This window comes from Falco rusticolus, chromosome 7 (assembly GCF_015220075.1).
Source record: "Falco rusticolus isolate bFalRus1 chromosome 7, bFalRus1.pri, whole genome shotgun sequence".
Lineage (NCBI taxonomy): Eukaryota > Metazoa > Chordata > Aves > Falconiformes > Falconidae > Falco > Falco rusticolus.
Window position 1 is genome coordinate 7,249,116 of NC_051193.1, and position 15,015 is coordinate 7,264,130.

Sequence of the window (15,015 nt, forward strand, 5' to 3'; positions counted from 1 at the left end):
AATAACATGTCTTGTTATATCAGTTAAAATAATGAAAAAAAAAATAATCAAGTGCTAATATTAAAATAGCATTCAATTAACATGTGTTTCTTTGCTTTAGTTACGAATACATTCTTTTTGTCAGGATAGATTTTCTAAACAAGCCAAAACATTTCAAGACAACCAAAATGATCCTGGCAAACTGAAACGAAAATTTAATTAAGACTCACTGATCCACTTCCTGTGCATGCAGATTTCAACGGGGTTAGAGTCGTAGGACATAAAAATAAATGCAGTTTCTTAGGGATATACACTACAATTCTCAGAAGTTCTTAAGTGATTTAAGAGTTTTTAGCCTTAATTTTTAAAGGGGTTTTAGTGCAGATGGTGAGGTGCAGTTCCACCAGAAAAGAGTCTCCCACTTCCCTGTTGTTCATCCAGTTTTCAAAATTTTAGCTGCCAGTTTTGACACTGTGCTGACTACACCTGTCCTGAAAGGAACACAGAGATCTTCTAAATTTGTGTTGATAAGACTTCAGTGATAAAATAATCTTGCTGTTCCCATGGTTCCTGAGAAACCGAGAGAGTACTTGTTATAATGCAGATACGTTTCAAAGCAAATGACATTTGAGCTCACACAGAGCAACTGTGCTTTTTTACAAGAAAAATTGCTAAACTAGATTGTCTCAGATTATCCGACTGTAGGCACAATGTGGCTTTTTAAGCAACAGTCTTTCTTTCCCATACACCAGGACGAACATCTGTAGCAAACCTATCACTCACATTAAGCACTTTACCCAAATTTGATGTTTGGAAAACCTTGTATTAAATGCCGTGGTGAGTACCACCAGACAGCAAAGCTGCTCTGTCACAGAATGTACTGCTCTTCATGAAGGCAACTGAAATCTCTCTTCAAAATATGTAGTTCAACGCCATTTAGCCATGCCAGATACTGTCAAGAACAGGAAACGCCACATTTTTCAGTTTTAAACAACAGATACTTAGTTTTACCTGTAGAAGTCTCAAAAATTCTAGAGGTGTAGAACACTCTACACCCTGCATTTCTACATTCCTACAGAACCATTCTGATTAAGGGAGCTGGATTTCAAACTGCTGAAAATAGGTTTTTAAAGCAAGCCTCTCTCTCTGAAAAAAAAAAAAATATTTGCTACAAAAGTAGCAGGTTTTCATCTCTTTGGTAGAGTTCCATTTCCTAGCTTTAAAAGACTGACGCTACTACCACTTTTTCCGTATTTTGGACAGGTATATAAGTATTTCAGTATCTGCAGCACTTAATTCTTTTTCTCCACTCTGATCTTGAGAGAGCGAGCACTATTAAAAATGCATGATTCCCTTTATAATAATGGGATGAGCAGGTACAGAAACAGGCCTGTAATCAATCTTAAGCTTAAACCTGTGAAGATGAATTGAAGGTTATCAATCTTTGGCTTCCATCTTTCCAATTTAAAGAAAAAAGTATACCACAGCTACCATAATAAAATTAACGACAACCTTCCACAGGCTACCAGCTTCTGATCCCTCTTTTGTCTGGCTGCTGTCGAAAGCCCACCTTTGAGCTTTGCAGGAATTTGGAGGCTCTTTGGCATTTGTTCAGCAGATCAAGTCACAGAGAAAGTCCCACCGATTTTCTGTGTAATTTATCCCTTTAAATCACTTACGTACCTCTGAAAATCTCTGCTAGACCAAGTTTATCTGGCATAAAGATATGTTATTAGAGCAGATTTTTGTGTCTGTCAGGAATTGACCTTTTTCCAAAGCTTTCTTGGATGGCAGCCTATAAAGTTGGGATTACGGTATAATGGAAAAGTTAAGAGGAGTATACTGGGAAACAATCCAGACCAAAGGATTTCCCCATGGGATTTTTATCCCCCCCCCCCCCCCTTTTTTTTTTTAAGTAACTAATAAAGGTGGTTTTCTGAGGTCATTTATTTGTGAATATAATTCCCAAACACTCGGCCACAGTGTCAGTAAGAAATATTTAGACGTGTCCAATATTCATTGTACGTGGAGATTCAGCCAAAGATTCATGACAAATTTCAGAACATTTTTTTTTTTAAAAAAACTGGTACTAATGATAGCAGTAACAGGAATTATTCAGCATCTGTATTTCATGCTATGCTACTTTTCGTATCTTTTTTCCCTATTCAGTCCTCAGCTCCAACCGTGCGGAATCAGCGTTCGCAGCCCTCGCCTGGAGCTGCTTGCTGCCGCTGGAATCAGCACAGCGAGCGACGGAACCCTGCAGGTGTACCTGCTTCGCCGCCTCCGAGGAAGCCACTGCTGCGCTTGTGCGCGCTCCCTGCCCTGCCAGGCCGGGCCCCGCCGCCACTAGATGTCCCACCTCCACACGGGACCCATCACCGCGGCGGCCAGCACTGCCATCTCTAGCAGGTACGGCCACCTTCATTCAAGGGCTTTAGCATTAATTCCGGTTGCAATGATACTTAAGTGTTTTTACGCTCAATTAGTGCTTTATTTCTTGCACTGGAAACCAGACACTTCTCTATTAAGGTGAGAAGAGCATGCATGACAGCTGTTCAGCTGCTCAACTAGCAAGTCATTCCAATAAACCTTCAAAACTTCACTACTGACTTCCAGAAATCACTTCCCCTTACTTCCGTAAATCTATTGCTCACGTTTAAAATAAAAAACAACCCACAGCATGCATTCAACAACAGATTTATCTACATCACTATATTTTCCATGCTTTCATGCAATTAGAGCCTCATATTAGCAACAGGTCCATGTTCAAAAGTGAATCAAGGTATGTAAATAAGCAGACTTCTTTGTGTATCTTTACGGTTGCGCTCTGATGCTGCATCTTCTGCATGGTTTGTGCTACAGCAGCTAAGCAATTTGCAAATTGCTCTAAAAATAAGTTACGAATTATTTTAGCCTTACGTTAATTTTCCAGACAGAATGCCAAACATTAAAACCTTTTGGAAAAAATAGAGAAGACACGAATCCCAAGAGCTTCCTTTCAAATGCAGAGTACCTTTCCACTGGAAAAAGGCAGAAATATTCATTTGCAATTCTCTATTCCTTTTGGTAAACAGGGAACACCCCTGTGGTTTGATAATCTCACACAGGATGAAATAATTCTAGACTCCAAAAAGGTGACCTCACCAGCAATGATGTAATCTCTTTGAAAATAAGAGAAGTAATACAGGGCTTGTATTACAATCTGAAGAACTTCATGAGTGAAGCCACTTTCTAAAAATATTCCAATAATTTAGAACATAAGTGGTTATTTCTATTTTACATAAAAGGCAGTAAATATCCTATACACATGGACAGTTACTCTGTAAGGCTCTTTTCCAATGTTCCCTCCAAGAAAAACAGAAATATTTTCAGGAAAAAAACCCAGAAGTTTACAAATGGAAAGCACTAGACTTTGGATGTGTTTTAAACTTGAATTGGTTGGGTTTTGAGTTTGATAAAAGAAATGTATTTTTGTCTGCTACCAAGGGAACACTGGAATTATTTAAAATATGTAATGAAACTACAGTTAAAAAGCTGTAGTAAAAGACATTTTCAGCATCTTGCACTCTCTCATCAAACAGTAGCCCAAACTCACCAACTCCAATTCATCCTCCTCCGACTGTACTCAGCAAACAAGAGGGATAACACAGTTACTAAAAATAGCATTGCTTTCAAAAATGAAAGAGAAAGTCATGTTTGTGATCAGGATTTCTATTTATTTTAATTAATAATGTGAATTTGCCACCTGATTCTGTAAATAATACTACTAGGAAGTAAAATACTTCATGTAATTCAGGTCAATTAAAAAATACCATACTGAAAGCACACACACTTTGGCAAAATTAGTGCAGGAAGAGGTCTGAAAAAACAAGGACACTGCTACACACTGATGACACACGTAGATATGGAGCACAGCAGTTTCTGGCTGGACCAATCCAGTAAACGTCCAGCTCTGTAAAAAACGTATTTTTTTTCACATACATTTTTCACATACAAAAATATATCATGAAAATGATACTTTTTCACATACAACCATCCTACCATACCAGCATTTCTATGCCAAAAATCTCTTTCCAATTTTCTCAAAAAGATAGACAAAACCTAAACTGAGTATTTAATTGGGTTTTTAACACCACAACAGTAAATAGCTACTGTACACTACTAACATTAGAACCACTGCGTTGAGATCCTCTTCTTGTATCTATTTCCAATTAATTTAAAAGTTTAACTTTCACTTTAACAATAAACCAGTGTATTTCCTAGGTCTTCTACACTTCAGTAGTCTTAGAAAAACCTGAAACTTCAAGAATCATCCCTCTAAGGATAATTACAGCTTTTGTTGCTCGGACTAATTTCGTATTATTCACCATGAATACCAGTAACGAATGTAAGCACTTGTGGCATCTTAAAAAGTAGTAAGAATTATACAGAGAGTACTTGTTATTGTTTATATCCTGCTCCTCTTGGTTACGGTTTGTTCTTCCATACACAGAAACCAGAAAATACACATTGATGTTTTAAAATTTCTACGTGACAGTGAAAGACCAAGACCAAAGGATCTGGCCAACCAAATTAAAGGAGGAACAGAGTAACTCTTCCTGTAAGACCTGTTCTGGTCTCAGTGTTGTGGGTTGCCTCATGCCTGACACGAAACTTGTGTGCTATTCCAAATTCAGGCTGAACAAACATCACTACCCACACGCCAAACTGCACAGTAGTACTGAAAAGTACACAAACAGGGACTGAGCCCAATCCTCATTACTCTTTTATGCCTTCATTGAAGACATGACATCTACCACAGGACACACAAGGTTGCACTCCAGCACACCACATCAAACAAGCGTTTCTCTCAGACCATCATTACCACTGAAGCTACATTTCACATCCCACAACCATTACGACCCAGGAAAAACAGGTACAAAGTGTGCTTTAGGGCACATTAATACAGTTCACATCACCAATAAGATCAGCCATTCCTCCACAGAATAATGCATAACCCTTTTTAAAAGCCACATCCTCCAAAGCAACAAAGTTCTCGGTAGTGAGTCAGTGAGATATCAAATCAAAACAACAAAATCCTACTCTATGCCTCTAGGATTGCACTCAAACAGCATTTGGGTCAGACTGCTATTTTACACTTTTTTTTAGAAAGAAAATTCCTTACAAATTTAACTTCTCCCCAGGCAACAACTTCTAAGTTAGATGTTTGTTAGTCATATTTCAGAATACAGACTTCTATTACTGTAACCTATGGTAAACAGACGAGATAGTTTCTCCTGTATGTGGACAGCACAGTTCATTTTTACAAAGCCAACCAGAGAACCAATGCTTTAACTTACCAATGGTGGCATCATACCCTTGCTGGAGGGTGGGATGACAACACGGAGGTCAGGTTTGCGATTGTTCATTCCAAGACTACCTCCTCCAGGTGGAGGTGGAGACTTTGTAGGCATGACTTTGCCTAAACCATTCCCACCACCAGTAGTTCCGAGCAGACTTGGTGAAGCTCGAGAATTCACAAACCCATTTCCTGAAAGAGGAAAACCAAACGTACCTTAAGACTAAAGAGAAGGAGCAATACAAAATTTTGGTGCACGTGTACAAATTACAGACTTTTTTTTTTTTTAAACTTCCAGTAACAAACTCCTCGCAAGACATGCACTATTGAATAATTGAACAAACAAAAGCCACTTTCACCAGAAGATCAATACGTAAAGGTAATATCACCTCAAGGGCACACTGTGGCAGCTTAAACGCTGAGAAGAGCGTATTGCCGAAGAACCACTTCTAATAACATCTGTTGTGTTTTTTTAATTTTGCCCTTCGAAGTTCCTCCAGGCTGAGCTTGCAAAAAAGTGTGCACTTTTGCACAACCTCACTTCATCCCCACCCCCACAGAACATCAATCATACTGTATTGTTGCCTGTGAAAATCAAAAAAATCAGCTCTTAAAGTCTCTGTTTCTAAAATGTATTCTTCAAATATCTCCAAGATCTGCAGGGCTCTTGTACCTAGCCTCTAATAAAATTAATTTCCATCTCAAAAATATATACTGTCCAATTATTATATTCAGCAACCAGGAGGAACAAATCCTTTCCCTTCAAATTCATTCCAAGCTCTGGACACAGATACACGTGCCATTTATGCCCATCGATTTATGTTACACAGGTCTTTCTCTACCTTACTCCCGATGCTCATTCTAAGTAGAACTAGAAAGCCAAAACCTACAGGCACTGGCTGCAGCACTGAAATCTCCAAAAAGCAGAACACGTTCCCGATACGGGCCTTAGTTTACACTCAACACAGACCGGAAAAAAGTAACAAGACAGTCAAACAGTTAAGCGCCTAGTATTCTGCCTTCCTGTACAGACAACAGCACCAATCATGTTACCCAAAATGTATTTCTCAGAAAAAAATTTAAAGCCACATTCCAACGATTTTAGCATATTTATAGCAACAATTCCCAAAATACAAACACCTTATTCAGCTGCAAATGAAGAAAGGTTGTTAAGCAAGGGGAATTTTGCAACAGGGAACCCTACAGTTCACACTACAGAACTTGTGTGTGTGGATAAATAAATACAATTCATAGCAAGATTATGTTTACACTAACATTGCAGTTCTGAAAGCAGCCTTTATAGTCACAATTCAGGGAAAAAGTCCATTACACAAAGTTCACTGTGTGGGAATATCTCTTCTAATAGCCTGTAGCGCCATGCCGGTATGAATTTGTATTATTATTCTGATTTGAATAGGCCCCTATGCCCAATCCAATTTTATTACATTAAGTACATATTAATCTAAAAGCAATTAAAATAAGAAAGTTGTCAGCGTCACATTCTAGCTTCTTTAGCAAGAATGTTAATGCCTTTTAAAATCTCAGGAAGAACGAAGAACAGTAACATGTATCGGTAACCGCACAACACTTCATGAAGGGGACTGGTACTGCTGGGTGTGAATTCACCGGAATGCCAGTGTGATGGGGTGGGGGAACTGCCAAATGCAATCCTCACCTTTTCCCCGTCCACCATAAACGGCACCCAGCATACCGTTTTATCAAGTTAGAAATGGAAAAAGCAAAGATTAATGTAAAAACTGTAACAAAGCTCTTGTGCTGATCTGAAGATATTCTAGCGAGTTTTATTAAGGTCTTTTGGAAAGAAAGTTACTGTTAAATATTTTAAAAGAAAATAATTTGAAGTAGGTAAAACTTACTGGACTTTGCAACCACAGTATTCTTGTTCTCATATGGATGAGTATGTTATTTCACATTACAGTAAATTCACAACTTTAAAGCCAGGATTTCAAATTCTGGATTTACTGTCTTTGTGGATTTCCTACTATGTCAAAAGCCTGACCATATACGAATGATCTGATATGTCCCTTGAGTTTTTCAAGGTTAACAGAGCGAGGAGGAGTTATTCTAATTTAGTACTTTCCTGAAGCATTTGTATGGGAGGTATGGGAATACGTTTTCTGAGAATTCTATCATTTAATTCAGAAGTTAGGGGGGGGAAAAAGGAACACAGACAGTAGAAAGAAGAAACAGCTTTTTATGTCAGCATTCTTCCTTCTGTATTAAAAACCACAGAAAAACCTCATTTCGCGATTAAAGCTTCTACATTCCTCAGCAGAAAACAGCAGAATTTATTGGATCCTTCTAGGTTGGTGATAAAATGTAAAGTGGCTGAAAAGTTGGGCTGGAGCTGAGAATATATACTAGAGCTAAATATACTCTTGACTGCTAAGGAAAAACTAGCCACAGCTAGGCGACACAGCAAAACTAACCAGCCTTTAACTCTTTAACTAAGAGAAATTAAGTTCTGTACTACCCCTACAGTTCATGAAACTGTGAGACAGTTTTCATAGAAACATGGTTTTGTTAAATACAGTTATAGGTCAATACCTATCCATTATAAATGACTGTAAACATTAGTTAAAGACGGCCTACATAGCACCAGATTGCACGAGAAATCTTGCACAATGGACAGGTGCAAACATTAAGTGGATTTGGAAAGAGATGTAAAGGAAAAAACCATTAGAAAATAGCACAATTTTCACCAAATTCTATCTTAAAATTGTTACGGTATCTTCCATTTTCAGCAAAAATGCCAGAACATTTCAAGAACTTACTGTTATAAAAAAAGTGAAGTCTGGGCTTTAATTTAATAACAAACAGCATTTTATTACTCACTAGGCTGTCAGCGTTACCTTTTATATGCCAAAGCTGCAGTGTTCTCAGTTGAATTTAAACTTCAGAACAATAACACCCTGTATAAACAATGGAGTTCTGTACAGCGTTTTAGTCTATCCTATGATACCATTTCCTGTCCTCTGTTTTCAAGTGTTTCAGTAGCTTATGTGTTAAATCTGGACAGTGTCTTTCTTCCACACCCAATACAGTCATTTCCTGCAGCCCTTATTACAAGGCTCTGCCAATCCTTCAGAAACATTTCATGCTTTCAGTGGTGCTGTCAAAAACAACAAAGTCCTTGCCACTGCCTTCTCTCTGCACAATATCATGTGGCATCAGGGCAGAGTCAAAGCATTTGCTCTGACAAAAGCCTGAGCACTTCTTAAAATGAGGGTTTAGAAAAAATACATTACGAATGGGAGAAACGAAAAATGTCACAAGTGTAATACCATGGGTATTAATCCAGTAGCAGCCCTTTGTTATAAACAGCAAGAACTGAACATTTAGCAAACACTGGAGTATCTATATCGATTATTTGAAGAATCATATGCTGGGGTTGCAATAAGACTGTAGAATATTCATTTTTAATATGAAACGTAAAGCCTTTTTTCCTGTTAATAATCTAATAAGAGAATCAAATTATAAGTTAGGAGTGAAAGGATAACTAAAAGCACAGTATTTCTTAGAGTAAGGTCAGGAGCCAGAAAAAGATAATGCTTACAGGATGATGCAACTATACAGCAGTTTGCCAAGCTGAGGCTTTAATAACCCCATAAATACTACTTACTATTTTGTGTAATACAGAAATTGTATCTACCCCACCCACTACAGATCTTCCCCAAAGACAATTGCTTTATGTTTAAAAATACCATCAAACTGAGAAATGGAAACAGAATACAAAATCTTATGCAAGTGTAAAATAAGACTACTGTTTTTACTTCCATCGGAAGAGTTTTATTTAACTCTAATTCTTTAAAGCAGACTATTAAAGCATGTTCGAAACACTTCTTTGGAAAACAGACACAAATGCAAAGATAACAGGCTCTCAATTATGAATCATAATTTCATTAGATTTTATGATAACAAACACTGCCAACGTACATTAGCCTACTTCTTTGTTAGTCAGAATATGTTTGCTTTTGAAGTAACTTCTTCTCTGAAGCTAAATGTTAAACCCCACCAATTCTAACAACTGTGTGTTCTGCCTTCAGAAACGTCATACAGCTTAATCTCATTTACTGTCCTGCAGCCCAAGACGTAGCATTAAATTACGTGAGCCAGACTCATATTTCACTATATAAATCACATCAGCTGAAACAATGAACACATGTGGCTGGAAAGTACTCCATGTACTTTTTACTACTCAGGGAATAAGTTATAGTCATTGATGCCATTAATCTTTTTTTGTGGTTCACCTTTCAAGAAACTGATCAGTCATACAGTTTTGGAAAAAAATTGTGGTCAAGCAGCTAAGCAATGTAAGATTAAGCAAAAATAAGAATGGCATTAAATAAATATTTATGCCTCAAATGACATCATACAACCCAAGAAGTTTCACTGAAAATTGTGTTTGCAATAAGCCATTGATTCACTATGCATCTAGACAACCAGACAAAATCTATTGAAGAAAAACATTTACATGCAGGACCCTGGGACAGACACACACTCTTATACACACACCATACTGCAAGTAAATACAACAATAGCACTTCTATGTGTATTAGTTGCTCTACTTATTTTTTTTATAGGACAGCTTTAAGTGGAGATTTAAAAAAAAGCAAAACACCACACACAAAACTGCATATGCCATTCATATAATTTTCAGCTTTGCACAGAAATCACTGCTGATATTGCCATCATTTCAAAAAGCCTAAATTCTCTGCTAGCTTTGGAAAGAATTTACTGTGACATCTTGTGGAAGCTAAAGTTAAGTGTATTTCCACTGATCTTTACAAATCAGTGCTTCAGATAGTACTATGATTAGACTTAAAATATACCTCTGACAGTAATATAAGATTTTGAACCATGTCTAATGTGTAAGATTTATACTTCTAAGCCAGTATTTTAGATATCAAAATGCAGCAAAAAGAAATACACATGACTAAGTGTCAAGGGAATGCTTACTCATGTTACAAAATATAAAAAAAAACCTCATTTCCCAGGTTGCTTGACTATTTTTAAATTTTTTTTGCCTAAAGCTACATAAAAGGAGAAACAATTTTCAAGGATATTTAGAATTTAAATGGGCTTTCTTAAAAACCAGGATTATTATTCAGAATGCAGCAACAAACCAAGACATAACCGCTATTGCATCTAAATGTTATTCAACTTCTTGTGAAACATTAGCAGTAGCACTTGGCTGCCTTTTAGGTCTTTTGTCAACTGAACAGTTTTACAGTTAATGAAATCGGAGTTCTGCTTTCTGAACTTGTTGATTTCTGTGTAACTATACAAAGCCAATGTAAAGAACGGTGAAGAACGGATGACAGCAGGGATATGTTTAGAATATCTGAGGATGTGCGATGGTATATCCTGCCAAGGTGACATTATATAAATGTTGAGACTTCACACAAACAGATATGCTGCAATACTTTAATCCAGCTAGGAGATGAATGGTTTGTTACAAAAGTGGCAAATTCTAACTGGAATTGCCTTCTACCTCTTAACAGATCAGGAACTATGGTGAGATAATGAACACACATAACGATATATCAAACTTCAACTAAAACCTATGGGTAGTTCAGGGGCTGAACTGAGTACATCTGAATGGGTGGTTTCCGATGAGAAATTGCTACAGTTTAAAACAAACAAAAAACCCCAAACACAAAAAAACAAACTCAAATGCTTTCCTCCACCACCGTATTTTTCATGCTGATTTCAGCCAGCCACTTCTTGTGAGCTGATCTAATCAGAATATGATTGATGGATCAAACTTTGTTATGTGCTGACAATGTCTGGCAAAGGAAAAGGATTCAGCTTGCACCCTGTGAAACTGCTGGTCTGCAGTGCGCTTTCAGTACTCCTTTCCTTGAGAAGAGCTTGGAAGTTGTAAGAGTAAATAGACTGCTCTCAGTGTTCTTCAAGGATCCTTCAACTTCTTCCCTGGAGAAGGGTGAAACACTGACTGTTGTATTTACCTGCATAATCTTAAAGGTCAAAACAAGGCAATACATTATGCCAACACTGCTGACATTACAGAGGAAGATCCTTTGTTCACTATATTTAGCATCAGTTGAACATACATTCTTTGAGCTGATGCTCAAAACTCACAGGCTGGGGAATCTGAGAGTGGGGGTGGAAGGAGAAGAAAGTCTGTCTTCTTAAGGAAGAGGCTGATAGCACCAACCCAGTTTCAAGAAAAATTCCTGCAAGAGGTATGTTTTTCCAGAGTGTAGTTGGATACTTCTCATTGGGTTGTCTCTCATTTAATAAAGAAAACAACATGAATAAAAAGGTATGCACAGAAAGCTGTTTTGTTATTGAAGCCTTCTGGTGTATTGCAGCGTACTAGCCACTTGACTCAAGACTTGTGAAAGACCAAGCTGAAAGGTTCTTTTATCCTTAGACATGCAGAAAAAGGCTCTCCCAACCAGCCAAGCCCTCAAGACAAAAAGGAACCATTTACAGGTGTGGCCTTTCACAGTTCTTTGTCTTGATCCCTTTCTGGAAACATACAAGCAGTTTACAGATGCATGCAAGCTGTCAGTTGTACCTCTGCATAATCCTTCCTGAGGCCAGGATAAAAGATCACACGTGATCTAGACTGGGTCTTAATAGAGATCCAATAGCTCACAAAACAGTTTTTCAAGCAGGTATATCCTTCAGCTCTATTCCAAAGAAATTCAGTATTCCTAAAGTTACTTTGCATTCTCAGAATCTGAAGATTAGCAAGAATATTAGAGAAAATACAGCTCTAGAACAAAGAGGAGTAATTCAGTACTCAAGAAGTCTAGATCTTTCTTATCCATTCTCTGGATGATAGAACTGTAAAAGTAAAGATAATTTCCCAGAAGATTAAATGTATCCATAATCTGCATTACTGACCAGAAGGGCTACTTCACTGACAAGGACATGCACAGACAGTAACATTGTGTCTTTCTGAGATCCTAAGAGCCTCCTCTTCCTTTTCCAACAACTTCAGAATCACCTAGGACTGGGGAGAACTTGGGGAACTCATCTAACACTAAAGGTCTCAGGGTTGATGGTTTTCATGCAGCCTTGGCAATGAAAGCCAGCTCAGGTCCTTTGCATGGTTTTAGCTCAAAGCCGTATGTGAAAGGTATGGAAGAAAAAGTACAGATTGGGTAACAGTGGTACTTCTTTTGAGCCCTTCTGATTCTCAGAAGTCCCCAAGGACGCGACAACTTCCTTCACGGGAAGTGCAACTTCATTGGCAGCCTCTGGATGATTCAAGGTGTAATGCTGAAATCGCCTGGAATGCAGTGAAGCAGCCCTCCTCGTGACAAATTCGGAAGTGATCCCTCCATCAAGTCCCTTCAGTTCAAAGAAGCTCTCCCCCACATTTGGGTACTCAGGAAGCGAGGCTATACTTTGCCTGATCAGAATGCACGGCCCTTTGAAAGGAGTAACGCAGACACGCAGCACGTGTTCAAGCCATGATGACGCTGACAACAGATAGCAAGTTGGATGCATCCTGGTGATACGAGATTCTTGAAGCATATTAGATACCCACCACAAACTGACCAAGGTTTAACACCGACCAGGGGCAACAGTATCATGACAATTCTAGCTCCAAAACATTTGCTCTAATTAACAGGGGGGTAAAAAAATTAGCTCAAAAGCAAACACTGTTGTAACACTGTACTTCTCCCTCCTCCACCCCAAAAAAAAAAAAACCCTGATATACTTGGCAAGTAAAGATTTTCAGTGATGTTTTTTCTATGGTGGGTATAATGTTAAAAATATTACAAAATAAAAATGCTTTTTCAGAGTTATGACAGCTGCATGTGAAGTAAGCTCTCAGTATTAGAACAGAAAATTTTGCGATCATTTTATAGACATAAAAAACCACCTACCAATCTTTGCTACAACACACAGATATTTTTACTCAAAGTTATTTTCCACAGAAAAACTGTTAAGCTGGCAGATTGACTGCTAAAGCAAATCATTACCTATTCCAATCAAGTTACACAGGACTTGAGAAAAAGACTCATGTGAACTAAATACGAGCCATTTTATGCAACATCTTGCTTTGAACTGGGTCCCAACTATGCAAGATAACCTTTACTTGCTTTTTACCTAGGAGATAAAGATGTACCTTTCAATGAAACGAGAACAAAATCTCCAATGCTCCAAACTCCATAATCTCTAGTAAGATTTGGGTTTTTCCTTTGTCTATGAGAAAATATCTGGGAATATGGGTATGACAGTACTCCACCTTTGACATCTCTCCTATAAATTGTGAGCTGGAAATTTGACACATGACCTTTCACAACTATAGCCAGAGCAGAATTCTCCATTTCTGAGAAGTTTAAAAGACTGAAAGCTAGAAGAAGAATTTTTTTTTAAAGTGAATTCTATAACACATGTAGCAAGAAACTAAAACCATTGCTGTCTGCAGACATAATTAACTTGATATACACACTTCAATGGCAGCTGTCAAGCTCAAATTGACAAGTTAGCAGATTTACTCAATCTGGTTATATATGGTTTTGTGATTCTGGCTGCAATTGAGAAGGTTACTGTGCACCTGACAGTATTCAGAAGCAGCCATACAATATCCTAGTAGAAAGAGGAGCTCTCACAACTTGGGGTGCTCTGTGGCTTAGCATTCTGGCATTAATTAGGTATCTGAGTTTTGCTAGAGGTACTTCTTATCCATGTTCCACTGTTCTTGTATAGCCACAACTCTTACTTGTCTGAAAAATCTTTCTAGAAATGAGTGGGTATAACATTTTGGGTGCGATGTTCTGGAAAGTGAAGAGATAAGTGATGGATTTTGACTTTTCACATAAACTATTAATAAATGCAAGAAGAAGAACATTTTACTGCATTAAATATGTTCACCAAGCTACTGTAACTGGGTATTTTGACAGTTTACTACTCTATAGCAAGTGCTGTAAACAACTGTTTTATTTGCCTATCGAAAGGAGGAGTCTTAAATCTGAGGCTGCTGTTACTAAAGCCTGATTTTGGAAGAGGCCTGAAACGGCGTGATAATAAACTTATTTAGTTTGACTTGAGAAATACTATGGAAATCAACATCTGACCTCCAGAGTTTCTAAAAATAGCCACCTTTTTTTCAGCTGAGGAAGTTTCCTCCATTTAGAATCTTGCTTACCTGATGGAAACCACACTTTAATATTTCATATCTTTGCTGCACATAGCCAAAGAATGGATAAAGAGCGGAAAGTCAATCCTGTGCTTTCAGCCTTGTAGTTGCAGCATTTTTTATTCATAAATTCAATTGCCTGACTATTTTAGAAGAACTTTTTCCCCAGTTGCCACAGTAAGTAGCCAGTGGGCAAATACTTAAAGGTCAACAGTTGCTTCTCTAATTCCTTGCTATGAACACATACCAATGAGAGTTATGTGTATGTGCAAACTTCAGTCACCCAGGCATGGACAGAACATGAAGGAAGTGTGTGAACTGTCATTTGTTTTGTCCTTCTGTGGTGTGATAAATTTCAATGGCTGCTTGCCTTCTATCATAGCACTAAATTTTTAGGGCAGACAAAAATACTATTTAAATGAAAAAGTGCTATCACATCTTTTTACCAAACACCAAAAGATACTGTGAATTTGATTTTTGGCAATATCTCTCTTTTGTTTTTGAAAGAAATTCTGATCATCCTCCAAAATTAAGACTATCAGCTTCC

General features: G+C 37.7%; 1 protein-coding gene across 8 annotated transcripts in view; it reads right to left on the minus strand.

Moving 5' to 3' along the window:
* Nucleotides 1–15,015, minus strand: part of MEF2A (myocyte enhancer factor 2A) — a 92,832-nt gene that overhangs the window by 10,110 nt on the left and 67,707 nt on the right. For 5 of the 8 annotated variants that reach the window (XM_037395667.1, XM_037395659.1, XM_037395662.1 and 2 more), the window contains 2 exons: nt 5,322–5,512; nt 3,578–3,601 (listed from right to left, as the gene is read on the minus strand). In XM_037395667.1, the coding sequence (XP_037251564.1) occupies nt 3,578–3,601; nt 5,322–5,512 (215 nt within the window). The remainder of the gene's footprint in view (nt 1–3,577; nt 3,602–5,321; nt 5,513–15,015) is intronic. The other 3 variants (XM_037395663.1, XM_037395664.1, XM_037395665.1) reach the window with 1 other exon arrangement.